Here is a 20,031-nt window from a genome sequence, read left to right as displayed (position 1 = left end):
GAACTGTTCGCGTGTCACCGCATTGATCACGAACAATTTTAAAGCTGTTTTGGCTGAACAGGTACGCCTGTACAAACATCTCTATAATCCATCAATGCGTGACCATAGAAATAGTCAGATGGCAACTAACTCTTAGAGAGATATTACGACCAGCGTTGGAAAGGACGAAAACTTTTGCAAGAAAGTTTGTGAAACTGTACATTTTAACACTGTTGTGTTGGTTTTACTGTTGAAGACTGCTGTAATAAAAATATTTCTCATAATTGCTTTTGTTAGTGTTTCACATTACTTATTTTCATAGGCGTAATTCACGGGTGGGATGGGTGGGACACTTTTTGCAAGGCTCAATTGTCCCCACCACTTTTTTTGAACATCTCGCGGCACGGACGGACCTAATGCTGATGAAACATTCCTTTCTGTTAAATAAGGTGCTGAGGCTGGAATATGTATTTTTTTTTCTGAAATTATGCTTAATGTTCGTTATTGCGATGTTCACACAGGAGCGCTTCAAACCATCCCTTATGACTCATACGGTTAAAAATCAAAACAAAATACACACAAATGTGTCTCTGATATAGGATCACTGATTAACATATTTAATTTTAATAAGGGATGAAAAACTTGTGTGATGGCGGATCAGAACCCAAACCTTCTAACTTACTTAACAAACATTCTACCACTAGACTATTGGATATTACTAATAACTGATGCATATCTATACATTTATTCACTGCCATCATTTATCTCAAGGCTAATAACATATTAAAGTACATGTAAGAATAAAACTATCCCCAGCTGGCATTTTAACGTGGAGTCAGCGTTGAATCAACGTCAGGTGTCAGTGTTGGATAACCGTTGGATTTTGGTCATGGTTGTAAAAATAATGTTGATTTGACGTACAACTCAAATTTTATTTATATTTCTATGTTGAATCCATAGTTAGTTAACAACACTATTTCAACCATTTGGTATTCAACGTTGTTTTGACGTTGAATGAATGTTTTTTCATAAACTGACATTATTTCAACCACATTTAAACGTTTAAGGTCGGTCGAATGCCAGCTGGGTCATGTTAAAAATGAGTTTAATGTCATTACATTATGTGCTTATGAGCAGAGCCTGTAACCAAAAAACATTTCATCTTACCACTAAAAGTTCTCCTAAATAGCAGTAAAAGCTTTTAGCTAAGAGTTTTCTCTTAAAACCTATTCACAAAGCTGCTGAGACAAACTTTTACTAAGGAATAGAGAGAAGTCTTAAGCTAAAAGTAAGGGCGGGGTTGACCTCGTTGCTATGAATGATGTCCACATGCTTATTAACTATGCACACAGTGATTGGCTGATAGGGGAGGGGTCTCTGTCAGACATTTATTCATAGAAATATTGTAACGTGAAAAATTATATCATATTCAAATAAAGCTTTTAAAATAAAAATGTTGCCATATTCAAATAAAGATTTTAAAATGCAGGCTAAGTGTCACTAATTAAATAATAATTTGTGCCTCTTACATGTGCGCTCCTCTATACAGTTAGCGGATATGCTTATAAACAGCCTTTTAATTAACAGGGTAGAATAATCATAGGTGATAGTAAGGCATGTAAACGTAAAAGAAAACCAAACTGGACGCTTACTTTTTGCCCAACTTGTTCATGAAAACAAGGATATAATCAAGGGAAAATTTGGAGTTGGGATAACCTCAAAAACTAAAAAAGATGTGTGGGAAAATAAATGCAGCTTTCCCACTTTTGTCCAGAAGCAAAGATGCCTGTGAAAAGGGCTGATATTCTTTGCAAAGTCATGCAGAGGCAGAGATTGCAGAATTTAAGTGACAAACAACTGTTACAGCTAAACAGACATTACTTTCAAGTGGCCGATAATGTTTTCATGTAACCTTGTTATGCTATTGCAGATTAAAATCCTTAGCCTCATTAAAATATTTATTGCATTCATAAGGAGCTGCCATTCAAAGGTTGTCAAACTGTGTCAAACTTGATCTGTGGCGTTGTTGGGTTGTTTCTATTTGTTGGTGAAGTGACTGCGTCCCTGCAAGTTCTGCAACAGTCATAATACCGATCACGATTAGGACCATTCCTTCTTAAAAGCTTATTATCATCAAGTGTTTCCAAAATGTTTCTGTTCCGAGGCAGATAACCGGCAACAGCCATTTTAGGATAGTTTTAGGACTTGATCTTAGTGACTTAGGAGTCCTCTCCACTACCCCTAACATTTCACAGATTTAGGAGCTAGTTTTAGAGCTAAAATGCTTTGTGAAATACTCTTAGAGCAAAAATTAGGAGTCCTAAATTTAGGATTGACACACCCATTATTTTTAAGATTTCCTCCTAAATCGCTAAGTTATGAGATGGGCTACTTTTATCCTTAAGATGTTTTAGGAATAGGGGTCCAGAATTTGGTGATGTGTGCGCGCGGTCAGCACAGGCTTGCGGTGCAGAAGAACGCTTACAAGTATAAATCAGCCAAATTCCAACTATCCTAATATTGCTGTTGCTGGCAATCTGCCTCGGAACTTAAACTGTTTAGAAACGCTCTGCATTTATATACACACATATTCCCACACAACTTTTTTTTAGTCTTGGAGGTTATCCCAGCTCCAAATTGTCATTTGATTATATCCTTGTTTTCATTAATACGTTGGGCAAGAAGTAGCTGTTCTTGCGTCCAATTTGGTTTTGTTTTACGTTTGCGTAGCTCACTATCAGCCATGATTATTCTATTCTGTTAATAAAAATGCAATCTACGTCGGCACCGATAGCCTAGTGGTTAGTGTGCCGACATATAGCGTAACTGTGCGCAAGACTACCTGAGTTTGAATCCCGTTATGATGTGTTTTGCTGCTCCCGCCCCCCTCTCTTCACCGAATGATTTCGTGTCAGTTCTCCGCTATTCTGTCATTAAAAGCATAAAAAGCCCTTTAAAAAAGTCTGTTTATATGCATATCAGCTAATTGTTTATTATAAGAAGCACACATGTAAAAGGTTGTCAATCATTTGAACACTTACCCTGCATTTTAAATTCTTTATTTGAATGTGGCAACATTTTTTTTTACTTTTTAAAACTTTATTTCAATATGGCAACATTTACAACAATATTTCTATGAATAAATGTCTGACAGAGATCCCTCCCCTATCAGCCAATCACTGTGTGCATGGTTAGTGAGCATGCTGACATCATCTATAGTAACGAGGTCAACCCCGCCCTTACTCTTTGCTTAAGACTTCTCTCTACTACTTAGTAAAAGTTTGTCTCAGCAGCTTTGTTAATAGGTTTTAAGAGAAAACTCTTAGCTAAAAACTTTTATTGCTAATTAGGAGAACTCTTAGTGGTAAGATAAAATGTTTTGTGAATACGGGCCCTGGTTTCCACTGCTCCAGAGTCCAGTATCAGTGTGTTTTACACACTCCATCCCATGCTTGATGTTGTACTTGGCAGCAATTATATTGGTCAGCATCTCAAAACAACATCTTTAGGCCATATTGTTCCACTTGGTTAAGTTATATTTAGTTTTAAGTTAATACACTTAACAAACTGATATCTTTTGTCTTGTAGATCTTCAATGATCCCATTCACGGACACATAGAGCTGCACCCTCTGCTGGTGAAGATCATCAACACTCCTCAGTTTATTTTATATAGATCCCCAAAACTAAGTTGCTTTGACACACTTCCAGGTTTTCCCGGTATAGGGATTGGGGAATCACAAGGTGACGTATTTGATATGGGCGTGACTTTCGACGTCTGACGTCACGCGTGGATGTGGGCGGGGTTGGATGTCCACAGCAGGCTGCAGCGAACCCTGTTTGGTTGGAGCAGGTTTTGGAACTAAACTTTGCATGGCTGCAATCCTCGAAGACCTAAGTTTAACCCCCCCTAATTTAGATAAATGCTACAGTATGTTTGTGCACTTTGCGTTGAGTGGTTCTTTGCCTCCACATCATGCAATGAATGTGGTGAATGTCAACAAAGACTTATTACTTCATTAGACGACATAACATTTTTTTTTTTAGTTTTGGTGCTGAGTTTAATTTTCATTCAGATGGTGTGTTCTGTCACCTACATCAAAACTGTTATAAGGTAGACTTAATTCAGAATGTGATGCTGCTCTGCGCCACTAGAGGGAGTATGATTGTTTTTTCCAGATGTGCTGCCAAGTAACACGTGAGTAACTAGAAACAAAAGTGAAAGGAACATTAGAAGAGAAGGAACATATCAAGGTTTTAAACCAGTCAGCACTAGATATTTAAACCGCCTATTTTGTGGTAAGTTAAGAATATATGTATTTATTTATGTGTTTATAAAGAATTTATTATGTAAGTATGGGTATGTCGCCTACACTGAACTGTTTTTGTGTGTTGCTGTTCTTTACATTGGATTTAAAACCTCGATCTTTCAAAAGTTTAACAGCTCTGGCCAAAATGGCCGAAAGGTAGACAACTGACGTGCGTAGCTAAGCATTTTCAACAGGCCAATTGTAAAATACAAAACATTATAATATCTGTTGTAACATATTAACAAGTAAAAATAAATAAATAAATAAATAAATAATAAAAAATAAAAAAATTACATAAATAAGGAAACTAGCTTTTTTGACAGGTGGACAAAAGTAATTTAACAATGTCTTTTTCATCCTGCCAAACTGACTCTTTCTCCTTCAAACTTCTCTCCTCTACTGCAAATCTATTTTTCTATCAGCAAAAATAAGGGTGGCAGACAGTGTCGGTTTGTGACAGGTTATATCTGAATTTTTACTTCCTCTTTTTTTTTTTTTTTTTTTTTGTATTTATTTATTTATTATTATTTTTTTGCATTTGCATTTGCCGAACAAAATACATATATTTACAAATATTTAACAACATGGATATCAGATATTCTAAGACTTGGTCAACAATTAATGATTATTTTGAATTAGAGGGAAAATCTGAAATGAGACCGATACAACAGTCGTACAGTGCCATTGGGACTCAGAACAAGGAATGTCTTTTGGAAAGGTACCTTTATCCCTTTCCGATGAGGAGGAGATTGCAATCTGTGATTGGCTGGTTCCATCAGAGTAGGGGAACACATAGTGGCCCACCCTTCTTTCCTCCTGTGGAATTTATTGGCATAGTCCAAACACAAATTCAGAAGTGTCTCTAAAATTTAACTGGTGAATCTCTCACTTTCCAAAACACAGCCAGAATACTTTTGGCAATGTTACTAACACATTAAGTTCAAACATGATGGGGAAAGATTGAACTGTCATGCATGCATTCATTTGTCCATTAACAGTTGGGTTTGTGTAAGATGTTGCACCACCCATTGCTGTCAGTGAACACACTTATTTCTCTGAATAAGTATAAGATGTGTGTGTTGTAGTGTGCATCAGTTTAAAGGTTTGAAAACAAAGTTATGAAACATAGTTCTCTTTTTTATCACCCACTGTTGCTGTGTCTGGAGATCCTAAAGAATTTTTATGACCTGTCGCAGGGCCAAAACCTTAGGAATCAGTCTCAAGGTGGGTGGAAGGCAAATTGCATTTTGACCAATAGGAAGTTCTGTCCTTCCCGGGCTTTGTACCAAAGGTCTTTTTCTTGCCCTCTGAGAGGTGTCTGGCTGTTGTCCTGGCATCTTTATCTGATGGTACTAGACAGTTGGTTTATATTAGTCCAACAAGATCCAGCTTCACTGTAAAAAAACAACCGATGTTAACCAAAGTTAATGAGGTAATTAAGTGATTCATTCAGTGATGATTGACCATTATTGAAGACACCTGATGTTAATAAGCAGAATCACCAAAAGAAAAAATCTAATTTTGTAAGTCACCATTATAGCAATCAGTGTTTGTGTTAGTTGGGCTTTTTACCCTTAATTTTCAAATATTTGATATTGTTTGGTTGTTGTAATTAAATTATAACAACCAGACAAACTGGAGAAAAGGGGGGGTTTGTGGTGTTGAATATGTGGTGATCTGAATAACTGAGTTAAGTTGTCTTAACTGTCTTCATGATTAACTTAAAACAAATTTTTCAGGCACACACAGACATCAAGAACCAGCATATGAATCTCAACAAGGGTGACAAACAGCATAATCAGAAACAGATCAACTCTAAACATCACAGAAAAAACAACTAAACAGTCACATAAGAAGAGTATAAAAAAAACAAAAGTAGAAGAAAGTTGAGTATAATCAGACAGCTGTCATTAAAACTTGTGACCACAAAAAAAACAAACAAAAAAAAATAGACATCAAAAATCAGCATTAGAATCACAACAACGGTGACCATTAAAAACGTATGTTGTAGCCAATCAAAACTCATCCATGACTCCCATCATGCATTGCGGCATGAATAAATTATGAGCTGAATTGTCTTTGTAATTTATTTTATTCCATTTTCTTTTATTTTTATTTTTTTACTTTTTTATTTTTACTCTTTTTATGTGACTTTTTAGTTGCTTTTTCCATGATGTTTAGCATTAATCTGTTTCTGAGTATTCTGTCACCATTGTTGAGATTCATATGCTGATTCCTGATGTCTGTGTGTGCCTGGAAAATTAACTTTCAGTTTTTTTTGATCTGAGAAGCTTGTAAGAAATGTTTTTGAAACTTATAGGAAATACAGGCTTTTAAGGTACAAGGCTGTAATGATCAATAAAGAAAGAATAATTAAATGTTACATTGTTTCAATGGCTCAAATTGCATTTATTTTTAAAACAGAACTATCACCACTAGATTTTTCTTTAGCTTGTTTGGATGTTTTAACTCAGACTCAACAACGAAACCAAAGTCTAATACTAGAAAAGCTAAGGGTCAAGAGCCCAACTAATGCTAACACTGACCACTACAATGGTGGCGTAAAAATTTTGATTTCTCCTTCTGGTGATTCTGCTTATTAACATCAGGTGTCTTCAGTAGTTGTCAATCATCACTGAATGAATCACTTAATTACCTCATTAACCTTAGCACTGCTTCAGTGTTCATTTTAACACTCTTGAGTATGAACTCAAATAAACTTCTGGGAGAGTTCATTTAACACTGGGCTTTTTTTCTGTGTAGACTTTACCTACTTTTTTTTAGTTTGTCAAAGCTGTTAAATTTAGGTATTCTTTACTCAAACATATAGGATAGAATATACCCAAACAAATTGAGGGTATATTGTTACCTAATTTTATTGAGTAGATTCTATAGGTTGTTTTTTGCAGTGTTGTTTTCTTTCAGAACTGGTTTTGTATTTATTTTTTAAACAGATTAATCGCAGGCCTCATTGATCTGAGCCTAAGGTTAGGGTTAGGATTCTTGTAGCATGAAGCAGTACCTGTAACCCTGTCAGGTTACACAGGTAGTCCAGTTCCTCCAGGGTGGCACATCCATACATGCCATCACAAGGAAGTTTTCTGTGTCTCCCAGCACAGTTTCAAGAGCATGCAGGAGATATCAGGAGACAGGCCGTTACATGAGTTGAGCTGGACAGGGAAGTAGAAGGGCAATAACTCAGCAGCAGGACTAGTGTTGTCAAAAATACTGACCGTGATACCATTCGGTACTGACATTTTAAAAACGTCCATTTCCCGCTAAGATTTGAGCGCTGTTTAAACAGAAACACACAAGAATGTTTAAAAGCTGCACCTGCAGAACAAGAGATTTATAGGCTATTTTTTGAAGGTCTGAACATTTTGGACCAGGAACGCCACAAGTGTGACAAGGTTGAATAACATATGTTAAAAAAATGTTAAACCAAAATTATTTTGCGTTGGAAGTAGTTGTGTGAATGAAGTCCAATGTGATTGAAGAAAGAAAATTCTCTCCGGGTCAAAATGACCCGAACACAACCTTAGGGTCTTAACTGTAGCGAACCCCAAAAATAAGCACCAACAGCTCTAACAGAATTTAAGAAAAGTATAGAAAAGATTAAAAACTAATTCAACTCATAGGCAAACGCTCTCACTCCACACACATCCAGCCCCACCCACTCGCTCCCAGGATGCACTTAGAGAGAGAACAAACATTGGTTGACATTGGTATTCCAAATATGCCAATATTCCCACCTGAAAATTATTATTAGGTCACAGGTTAATGCGACATTTACTTGCAGTTTACCTGTTAATGATTTGACAATATGGGTAACTGTCATGTCAACAAAGCACCTTAAACTGAATCTTAGAGAGTAAAACTGCAGCATAGCTGTTTGTTTTGACAGTATGTATAGCTATATATTATGCCAATAAAGCACCTAAAAAAAAAAATAAAAAAAAACAAAGTGTGTGAATACAGTTTGTGCCACTCTCAACACTGTTTGGCTGCAGCATTTTGCATTAGCAGAAAATCTGTACGTTTAAAAAAAAAAAATAAAATCATTCTAGTACTGAGAAATGTCATGTATTTTACAGCTTTTCAATGTAATACTGTTGACAGTGCTGGAACTATTTCATATGTGTTTTCATGACATCATTGTCTTCTTTGTGGTACAGTAGTACATATTTTTTATTTTTTATAATTATTATTATTCGTTTTTTTTTTTGTCTTGATGTTTTAATTGGTTAAGTTACTAGTGGCATTCAGTCATATGATTTACTAGATAAGGCTTATGCAGATCATATAAAGGTTTCACTTATTTGTGACACTGTATTTAGGTTATGTATTTTAAATGGACCGTTTGTGATTAAAAATAAAAAAATGACACATTCTGTATCTGATTAAATGATTTACAGCTTTTTGAGAAGCCAAAATCAAACAAAAAGAAAATGAGTGACACAGGTGAGTACATTTATCAGTACAGCATAGTATATAACCTGGATATATCCAGTATACTGTACATTTATTAAAAAATAAATAAATAAACATGTCCAATTTGTATCCTAACAGAACCTCTGATTTCAAAAGAAGCTGACAATGAATCACTTGGTAAGTAAAAATATTCTTCAAGATCCCAGATGAGTTTGTCACTGTTTTTCATGCAAGTCATTTCACATCTGATGTCATATATGAATGGGTTACTTGCATTGAGCTTTGTGACACACTTCTGTTTTCAAGTATTACAGCCAGTGGTGTATAAAGTACTTGAAAGCCGTACAGACATCTTACCAGAAAATGACTTTGGTAGAAGTTGAAGTCACCGTTCAGAATATTACTTGAGTAAAAGTCTTAAAGTATGTGATATGTATTGTACTTATGTACGAAAAGTATATATATATATATATATATATATATATATATATATATATATATATATATTTTAATCTTAAAAAAGCATATATATATTCATGTTCATGTTTATACACAGCTTAAGTAGCAAGATTGTGTTCAGTTTGAACTCTTTCTTCCATTTTGTACTTTTGAATAAGAATAAGAAGAACCTTATCAGGTACTTAGTGTCCTTCATTTCAACATAAGAAAACATTTCTGGAATATGCATGTGAAATAGCATTTAGATGTATTTACACAGTTTACTGTATCTCAGAGGGGACATGGATGCATTTAAACTGCAGTTACAGATGCATAAATAGGCCTAATGTTTTGTTTTTAACATAAAACGTTGAATACTGATATATGAAATAATTTAAAGGGGTCATCGGATGCCAATTTTCCACAAGTTGATTTGATTCTTTAGGGTCTTAATGAAAAGTCTATAACATGCTTTGGTTAAAATTTCTCAGTGGTTGTGTAAATAACACATTTTTTACCTTGCCAAAATCAGCTCTGCAACATTCATCCTGTTCTGGTCGAGGCTGCTTTAAACAAATATGTATAACTGCAGACCAGATTTATAAAATGGGGCGGGAACTCCAAAAGTGGGCAGAACCTCCAAAATGGGGCAGGGTCTCATCATGCAAAGACTTTCCCCATTGGCTCTGGCTTCAGCTAAACTAAACTAAAACTAAAACTAAACTTTAGAAATTAAACATTATTTGTAGTTGATGTCAAATAAAATAAACTATGCTATTGTATATAAATAAACATGCTCAGTGAGAACAGAGCCCCAAAGCTCATAGCCAGTGTTAATGATATAAACGGGATTCACCCACGAGCTCTCATGCGAGCCATCCCAGTGAAGCGCAGGGGAAAGGTTTTGTTCTATCCCTGTGTTTTAAGCAACAGGGGCGTCCCAGGGCTTGAAATTTGCAGGGTAGGAGGCGGTAGTGACACTGGATGTAACTAAAAAGGTCCAGTTGGGGAGTTACAGAATGGCCCAATGATCTTATATCACATAATCTCATTAACTGTTTATCTGCCACGCTATTCAGCGCCAATCCTGCCGTGCAGTCAATTTCACTGGTTAAGGTTAAGGTTAGGGTCAGGTGTGAGGTAGGTTTAGGGGTTAGCATTTGTGTAGCATAGTGTAGGAAATCAACACTGTGATTGACAACCAATAAAATCTTTAAAATCAGCTGTGGGGCAGAGAGAGTTTGTGCTGAAGTGGATTGGGGGGGATATTGCGCATGCGTGTTATGTGCCTGTCTGTCAAAGGGAGGAAGCCACGCCCTATTTTGGAGCACCCACCCCGTTTTGGAGTTCCCGCCCCCATTTGGAGATCTCCAGGCTGCAGTTATACCCCTCTCGCTTTAAATGTTAGTGAGCTCTGCTTGCCCTGCCCCTCTCTTCTCTTTGTGAATTTCCCTTTACAAACAAATGTAATCTACTGCATCTTCAGCGGCTCAGATGTCAGGAGTAAATGGCGACCACTATGTTCATTATTACATCCAGCAACACAACACCTCAATCACTCAATCGGAGATATTCTTAGCATTTTATTACTTCAACAAAAATGGTGCTCAATAGAAACAATCATAGGGGCTTGTATTACTACAATAGTAGTAAATAAATTTACTACAATGGCAAAATGTCTTGAATCACTTTTATGCTTTTCTAAGGTCAAAAGGTCTTATGTGGGAAATATTTCCTTATGGGGGCCTTAGGGGCAAAAAGATCTTCAGGAAATACACTGTATGCTAATGTTGTTTTTAATCCTTTCCCCAACTGAAGAGTTTAAGAGAGAGTTAGAGATCCTTATTCAGAGGCTTAACAGGTTCTTTGTATGGCAGTGGTGCTATATAGCACCTTAACGACCCCAAAGAACCACTGAAGAACCAGACAGGGGCTTGACCGGTTCTTTATACACTAACGGTGCTATATAGCACCACAATCACACCAAAAAACCACTGAAGAACCGCTGAAGCACCATTTTTTTTTCTGTGTGTATAGCACCATTTGTTTTTAGAGTGTAAGGAGCTACCATGTATATTTTGTATCTTAGAGCCCTTCCCTTACCAGTCATCGAAACCCACAAAAAGACACACACAAGGCAGAGAAAAACATACTTTAACACCAAGTAAAGGAATTAATTGTACTAGGAGTGGGGACATAGATCCTGTCATCTTTCTTAGTTGTCCAAGATACTGCAGAACAGAACACCCCTACTTTGTAGTGAAATTCCCGCTACATACGTCCGAACTGATTGCATTATGTATAATCCTTTTCTATTTAAAAAAAATATATATATATATTTTAAATCAATTTTTAAATCATTCAAAGTTTTTAATTTTATTAAAAGTTTTTTTTTTGTTTTATTGTTTTTATGATTATTCTATTGCCTTTCTGTGAATTATTGTTTTTATTATTATTCTACTTCCTTTTATGTAAAGCACTTTGAATTACCTTTGTGTATGAAATGTGCTATTTAAATAAACTTGCCTTGCCTTGAATCCCAACAATGGTGACAAACAGCATATTCAGAAACAGATCAACTCTAAATGGAAAAAGCGACTAAAAAGTCATATAAAAACAGTAAAAATGAAAGAAAATAGAATAAAATAAATTACAAAGACAATTCAGCTCATAATTTATTCATGCCGCAATGCATGATGGGAGTCATGGATGAGTTTTGATTGGCTACAACACGTTTTTGATGGTCACGGTTGTTGTGATTCTCATGCTGATTTTTGATGTCTGAGTATCTAAATAAATCTTTCTTTTCTTTTTCTTTTTACTTTTTTGGTCAAACTTAGTTTTAATGGCATCTGTATGATTATTCCGACATAATCAATAAAGAAAACCTAACTCAGTTATTCAGGTTACAACATAATGATTATGTCAAATCATATTCCACACCACATATCCATTTATCCTTTGGTTTGTAATCCGTGTATCATTTGTCCAATCGTTTTTTGATTTAATATTGAAAGAAGAAACCTGAGAAAACGGCTCCTTTTTCGTTTTTTCATTTTCTCCAGAAAACGAAAACCAAGAATTCAGCTTGATTTTTCGTTTTTCGTTCAGGGGTTGAAAAATGAATAAACAGCTTGAATATTCAATTTCTACATGTGTGCGGAACAAAACGCCCCTTTCTGGTGATTGGTCAAACCATGCCCCTTCAGTTCTTCCACAGTTTCGCAGATAGTCCTCCGCTGCTGCAGTTGAACGGATAATTAACGCGTTTATTGCAACTACATTTAATCTTTTTCTCATCAAACAACCACACTAACGAATAGCTCGACACAACCCATACCGGGGACAGGGCTTTATTCTATGTGCTACTCACAAAGTGCCAGGGGTGAAACATGCTGTGATTTAGTACAAAGTAACTTATATAATGCATTTAACGTCAAATAATCTTAGACTGTCAAAAGTAGACACGTCAGCTGTGTTATGGTTCATGTTTGTGGCATACGCCAGGAAGATGTTCAAGGAGATGAAAGCAGTGCATTCTATTGTTTTCTGTATTTTTCAAAGGGTTGAATTTTGCAGTCATTTTGATTGTACACAAATAAAATGACATTTTTTTTTTTTTTTTTCGTTTCGAATGATGTCCTGCTCTTATCTGTATGATTGTAAATGACAGAGTAGTAAATGACAGAGTATTAAGCTGTTTCCGCTGCTGAGGAAAGACATTCAAGTGATGGCGCTGGCGTGTGTACAATGGCAGCGCGGAGACTTGTTTTGGAAGTTTAGCTGGCAGAGAAAATAAAACACATCAATTATTTGACAACAATCAATACCCAATATTAATGAAATAAACTGAGCAAAAACAAAGTTATGACTGCTGTGTATTTACACGTTTATCTGCTTAGAGTTTATTTAACCCAGTGCAACTTATTGGAACTGTATGAACTGTTAGGTCTACTCACCTTATTTGTTATTATGTGATTTATTTATTGATTGATTGATCTATTTATTTATTGGAAATAAATAAATAAATGTCCTGCTTGCACTTTCAATGGCAGAGAATCATGATTGTCATCATGAATCATGATTTTTTTAATGTGCCATCAAACCTTGAGGACTGCACGAAACTGTGGAAGAACTGAGAGGGCATGGTTTGATCTTCGGCTGACCATTCAGCAGAAAGGGGCGTTTCGTTCCGCCCACATGTAGAAATCGAATATTCAAGCTGGTTATTCATTTTTTCAACCCCTGAATGAAAACCGAACAATCAAGCCGAATTCTTGTTTATTGTTTTTCTGGAAAAAATGAAAAAACGAAAAAAAAAATGCTTTTTCAGGTTTCTTATTTCAATATTAAATTAAAAAATGAATGGACAAATGATACATGGATTGTTTGTCTGGTTGTTTTAACTCAACTGCAATATCTAATCAAAATCTAATATTAAAAAGCTAAGGGTCAAGAGCCCGAATAATACTAACACTTATCACCATAATGGTGACTTACAGATTTTGATTTTCTCCTTTTTGTGATTTTGCTTATTAACATCAGGTGTCTTCAATAATGGTCAATCATCACTGAATGAATCACTTAATTACCTCATTAACTCTAACACTGCTTCAGTGTTCATTTTAATACTCTTGAGTATGAACTCAAATAAACTTCTGGGAGAGTTCATTTAACACTGGGCTTTTTGCTGTATAGACTTTACCTACTTTTTTTTAGTTTGTCATAGCTGTTAATTTTAGGTATTTTTTACTCAAATATATAGGATAGAATCTACCCAAACAAACTGAGTGCAATTGTTACCTAATTTTATAGTTTCTATAGGTTGTTTTTTACAGTGTATATTATAAGCTCTTTAAAATGTCTTGGTATTAATTAAATGCTATTAAGATTTCAAAAATAATGTAATCATTTAAAATGCTGTTAAAATGCTCTGTTTAACCACAAATATATATAATCTGATTGACAGCATCAACATCTGAACTCAGGATTGTTCTGCTGGGTAAAACTGGATCAGGAAAGAGTTCAACAGGAAACACAATACTGGGTCAAAAATCGTTTAAGACAGAAGCTTCACCAATGTCAGTTACTAAACAGTGTAAGAGACATTATTTAAAGACTGATGACGGGATCATCTCAGTGATTGACACTCCAGGCCTGTTTGATACAACAATGACAGAACAGAAAATGAAAAATGAAATAGATAGATGTATAGAAAAGTTTCTTCCTGGTCCTCATGCATTTCTGCTGCTGATCAAAGTGGGGAGATTCACAGAAGAGGAGAACAACACAGTGAGATGGATTCAGGAAAACTTTGGAGAAGAAGCTTCCCGTTACACCATCATACTGTTCACTCACGCTGATCAGCTGAGGCAAAAACCACTGAATGTATATATCAGTGAAAGTCGTGATCTCCAGGCTCTTGTTGATAAGTGTGGTGGTAGATATCACCCATTCATTAATGAAGACATAATGAATCACTCTCAGGTTACTGAACTGCTGGAGAAGATTAAGAAGATGGTGGAGGGGAACGGAGGACAACATTACACTCATGAGATGTTCCAGGAAGCTCAGAGCAGGATACTAAATAAAGCACAGTTCTGTAAGTGTGTATGACTTTCTGTGTTTTTAAAACATAATCTCACAGATGCTCATTCAGGTTTTGAGCAGTTCTGCATCAGACAGTGTAGGCTATCTTTTTCACTTTATATCATATAGATATAATCTATTTGTTTATTTTAGGTTATTAATTTTGTTATATTATTGATGTCTTTATTGTGATCACTGCTTTTTCATTTGAAATTATGACAGGGTCCAGGAAACCACGCATTGTTCTGGTGGGTAAAACTGGATCTGGAAAGAGTTCAACAGTAAACACCATCCTGGGTCAAGAGTTCCCTGAAAGGAAATCAGCAGACTGTGCTACTGAAACCTGCAAGAAACAAAAAGCTTGTGTGCCTAGAAAAAGCATGACGTTAATCGACACTCCAGGATTGATTGGCACACCAGAGGAGAAGATAAAAGATGAAATCAAGAATCTTGTCCTCATGTCTGCTCCTGGTCCTCATGTGTTTCTGCTGGTCATCAGACTTGACACAACATTCACAGAAGAAGAGAAAAACATTATAGAATGGATTCAGAAGAACATTGGCAAAGGTGCTGTTCGTCACACCATCATTCTGTTCACTCATGCTGATGCACTTATTGATAAAACATTAGAAGAGTATCTCAGTGAAAGCAATGACCTCCAAGCTCTTATTAATGAGTGTGGTGATCAATATCACTCATTCAACAATGAAGACATGGGAAACCGCAATCAGGTCAAGGAGCTTCTGAGGATGATTGAGAAGATGGTGGAGAAAAATGGTTGGAAGTACTACACAAATGCCATGTTTCAAAAAATTCTACATGAAAGTTATTTACGTAAACTGTTTATTGCATTAGGAGTTGGATCAGTGGGAACAGTAGCTATAGCATCAGCAAGTGTCGCCCTGGTAGTAACGGAGGTGATCTTTCCACCAGCAATAATAATTGTAGGAGGAGGTTTAGTTCTAGCTGGAGCAATTGGAGTTGGAATACGAGCATTATATAAAAGATCTGATTAAAAAAGATTAGGACACTTTGCTAATGTTTTGTCACAGAGTCTGTGGATGGATGACATTATTATCATGTAATGTGTTTAATAAATCTTTTATGTTTAAATCCTCAGTATTATAATTATTCAATCTGAGGGCTTAATTTCATTGTACTTAAATTGGAGATTAATGGTTTATTTTACAGGAAAATAAGAGTTTTGTTCTGAGTTTTGAGAAAGTAACTTCATACATCATCCATACTTGTTCTTCACTCTGCTCTTATCTGTTATGACCATTTTCAATTTCATGTTTAAACAGTTTGTGTAACTCTTTGATGACTTTATATGCTTCATATATGCTTTTGAATATGTTTTAATCAGCATGAAAAAATATATTTTTTTAATATTTCCAATGTAATTTCCCATTTTCACACAATGATAGTTGTTGCACGTCATTTAATTGATTTACATATATGATTAAATATAAATTATTATAATATAATATTGTACATTAATTATATATGAAAATATTAATTGTATATGATTATATATGATTAAAGGCCAGCACTGTGTAAACTCCGTAAGCAAGAATGTAATAAAATCAGACTGATTAACTTACTGTTTGTTGAGTTTTTCAATATTTTGAAATTCAGTGCTGCAACACAACAACATTCTCCTTCACAATATATTATGTACAGTACATACCTGTGTGTAATTTGTTTGCTTCAGAGAGCAACTGTAGTAAATACCCTGATAGCACACGTACAGTACAGACCAAAAGTTTGGACACACCTTCTCATTCAAAGAGTTTTCTTTTTTTTTCATGACTATGAAAATTGTAGATTCACACTGAAGGCATCAAAACTATGAATTAACACATGTGGAATTATATACATAACAAAAAAGTGTAAAACAACTGAAAATATGTCATATTCTAGGTTCTTCAAAGTAGCCACCTTTTGCTTTGATTACTGCTTTGCACACTCTTGGCATTCTCTTGATGAGCTTCAAGAGGTAGTCACCTGAAATGGTCTTCCAACAGTCTTGAAGGAGTTCCCAGAGATGCTTAGCACTTGTTGGCCCTTTTGCCTTCACTCTGCGGTCCAGCTCACCCCAAACCATCTCGATTGGGTTCAGGTCCGGTGACTGTGGAGGCCAGGTCATCTGGCGCAGCACCCCATCACTCTCCTTCTTGGTCAAATAGCCCTTACACAGCCTGGAGGTGTGTTTGGGGTCATTGTCCTGTTGAAAAATAAATGATGGTCCAACTAAACGCAAACCGGATGGAATAGCATGCCGCTGCAAGATGCTGTGGTAGCCATGCTGGTTCAGTATGCCTTCAATTTTGAATAAATCCCCAACAGTGTCACCAGCAAAGCACCCCCACACCATCACACCTCCTCCTCCATGCTTCACGGTGGGAACCAGGCATGTAGAGTCCATCCGTTCACCTTTTCTGCGTCGCACAAAGACACGGTGGTTGGAACCAAAGATCTCAACTTTGGACTCATCAGACCAAAGCACAGATTTCCACTGGTCTAATGTCCATTCCTTGTGTTCTTTAGCCCAAACAAGTCTCTTCTGCTTGTTGCCTCTCCTTAGCAGTGGTTTCCTAGCAGATATTCTACCATGAAGGCCTGATTCACACAGTCTCCTCTTAACAGTTGTTCTAGAGATGTGTCTGCTGCTAGAACTCTGTGTGGCATTGACCTGGTCTCTAATCTGAGCTGCTGTTAACCTGCGATTTCTGAGGCTGGTGACTCGGATGAATTTATCCTCCGCAGCAGAGGTGACTCTTGGTCTTCCTTTCCTGGGGCGGTCCGCATGTAAGCCAGTTTCTTTGTAGCGCTTGATGGTTTTTGTGACTGCACTTGGGGACACTTTCAAAGTTTTCCCAATTTTTCGGACTGACTGACCTTCATTTCTTAAAGTAATGATGGCCACTCGTTTTTCTTTACTTAGCTGCTTTTTTCTTGCCATAATACAAATTCTAACAGTCTATTCAGTAGGACTATCAGCTGTGTATCCACCTGACTTCTGCACAACACAACTGATGGTCCCAACCCCATTTATAAAGCAAGAAATCCCACTTATTAAACCTGACAGGGCACACCTGTGAAGTGAAAACCATTTCAGGTGACTACCTCTTGAAGCTCATCAAGAGAATGCCAAGAGTGTGCAAAGCAGTAATCAAAGCAAAAGGTGGCTACTTTGAAGAACCTGGAATATGACATATTTTCAGTTGTTTCACACTTTTTTGTTATGTATATAATTCCACATGTGTTAATTCATAGTTTTGATGCCTTCAGTGTAAATCTACAATTTTCATAGTCATGAAAATAAAGAAAACTCTTTGAATGAGAAGGTGTGTCCAAACTTTTGGTCTGTACTGTACATCTCGGAGACGTCTATTTGACATCTGCATTTACATCTGCAAGACATATTTTTTAGATTGTTTGCTTATCTGCAATACGTCTATAGGACGTTTCCTATCAGGTGTCCAATAGATGTCTATTAGATGTCTTTAAGATGTTTATGATTTAGAATGTATGTAAAACTGACATCTGTCAGATGTTTGTACACAACAGTTGATTTCCCGATCAAGATATCTTGCAGACGTACGTGTGCTATCTGGGTAGAATCAGAGCAACACAGCAAAATTCCCAGTGTTCATTTAACACTCTGAGTGTGGACTCATATAAACATTGAAGCAGAGTTAAAGTTAATGAGATAATTAGGTGATTAATTAAGTGATAACTAACAATTGTTGAAGACACCTGATGTTAACAAGCAGAATCACTAAAGGAGAAAATCAAAATTTTAATCTCACCATTAGTTGGGATCTTGGCCCTTAAAACTTTACTAAATGATGTGTAAAGTAAACAAATTTATAAAATGTGCAACATGTTGTTCAACTGCCAAATTTTGTGTAATATATGTTATTAATTAACTTACACTAGAAAATTTTCTTTTTTGCACCGGAGAGGTATTAGGGATAGTGTGGAATTACTGTACATTAAAGGCACTGCACTTTACTGATTTTAAAACAGGGGATAGTCTTGCACACTTCCTGTTGTGAGCACATGCTCTCAAGTGCAAAGATTGCAAGTGTGAGTATTTGGACAAGCCCAGAGTCTTGAAACTTGTGGTTGTGGAAGGGGGCGTGACATTTGCCCAGACATGCTTGAAACGCTTGACCAATCACATTACAGTGGTCCAGCCAACCAATCAGAACATATTAAGCATATTTTGGAAGGAGAGGCTTCATAGAGGCAGGAACAGAGTGATTGTCCCTGTCCCAAATGCCACACTTGTGCATTTGTGGTCTTGCAGAGTTGTGTGTGTCCGTTAATTCCACGAGACCATAGGATGTCCTATTCATCATTTTGGCATTCAGAAGGGTGCTTGTGAATTCATAACTTCATAAATTAAAGGTGCAGTGTGTAATATTTAGGAGAATTTATTGGCAGAAATGCAATATAACATACACTCAAAAAAATATTTCAGCCCTTAACGTAATTCAATTACGTACATCTTTTCCACGCATTTAGATTACATAGTTTTAATTTAAACAAATCAAGTAAACTTAATGTGATTCAAATGCATCAGTCTTACGTAAATGAAACAGGTAAAGTTGACGTAATATTTCAAACCCTGCTCAGTGTTCATGTGTTTCCACACTACAGAGTGTTCAAGTAGCATTGACACAGTGTTGGAGTTAAGGAGATCATTATGTCATGATTGACCAATAATGATCAACACCTGCTGTTTACAAGCAGAATCACAGAAGGAAAGATAAACACAGGAATCAGCCACAGCCAAAGATAAAATGAACTTAAATAAATGAAGACATTAAATCTCTGATTAAACAACTCCACAAACAACATTACAGATTGACTTGATTTCTGTCATATATCCACTATTATTATTTGAGAACATATAAACAGAGGTTTAGATGTTTTATTAAAAAAACTTTTCATTTGACCTCACCATCATGGCGAACAGGGTTTACTTTAGTTGGGCTCTGGACCCTTGACTTTATTAGTTTAGTTTTTTTCTCTCTCTCTCTCTTTAGTTGTTGTATTTGTGTTTGTAGAGCACATTTATTATAGCAACAAACAACAAGAAAAAATAGTTTTATTAAATGTTCTTGGTTAATTATTATTGATGTACACCTTCAATAATAATTAACCAAGAACATTTAATAAATCATCATCCAGTGGCCTGATTTGCTGATATCGTTCTGTGGTTTACCTTTTGGTTTCATGATATCTACAGTAGTCGCATGAACTGTTGCTATT

At 36.0% G+C, this 20,031-nt stretch overlaps 1 protein-coding gene across 1 annotated transcript; it reads left to right on the top strand.

Moving 5' to 3' along the window:
• Positions 1-4,087: 4,087 nt before the first annotated feature.
• Positions 4,088-16,348, top strand: LOC127162229 (GTPase IMAP family member 8-like). Its single transcript, XM_051105002.1, has 5 exons — positions 4,088-4,276; positions 8,703-8,748; positions 8,857-8,895; positions 14,126-14,758; positions 14,968-16,348. The coding sequence occupies exons 2-5, from the start codon at positions 8,736-8,738 to the stop codon at positions 15,759-15,761; spliced, it is 1,479 nt and encodes a 492-aa protein (XP_050960959.1). The 5' UTR covers positions 4,088-4,276; positions 8,703-8,735; the 3' UTR covers positions 15,762-16,348.
• The last annotated feature ends 3,683 nt before the right edge of the window (positions 16,349-20,031 follow it).

The sequence above is a fragment of the Labeo rohita genome, unplaced genomic scaffold (genome assembly GCF_022985175.1).
Source record: "Labeo rohita strain BAU-BD-2019 unplaced genomic scaffold, IGBB_LRoh.1.0 scaffold_860, whole genome shotgun sequence".
NCBI classification, from domain to species: domain Eukaryota; kingdom Metazoa; phylum Chordata; class Actinopteri; order Cypriniformes; family Cyprinidae; genus Labeo; species Labeo rohita.
This window is presented reverse-complemented; position numbering and strand designations above follow the sequence as displayed.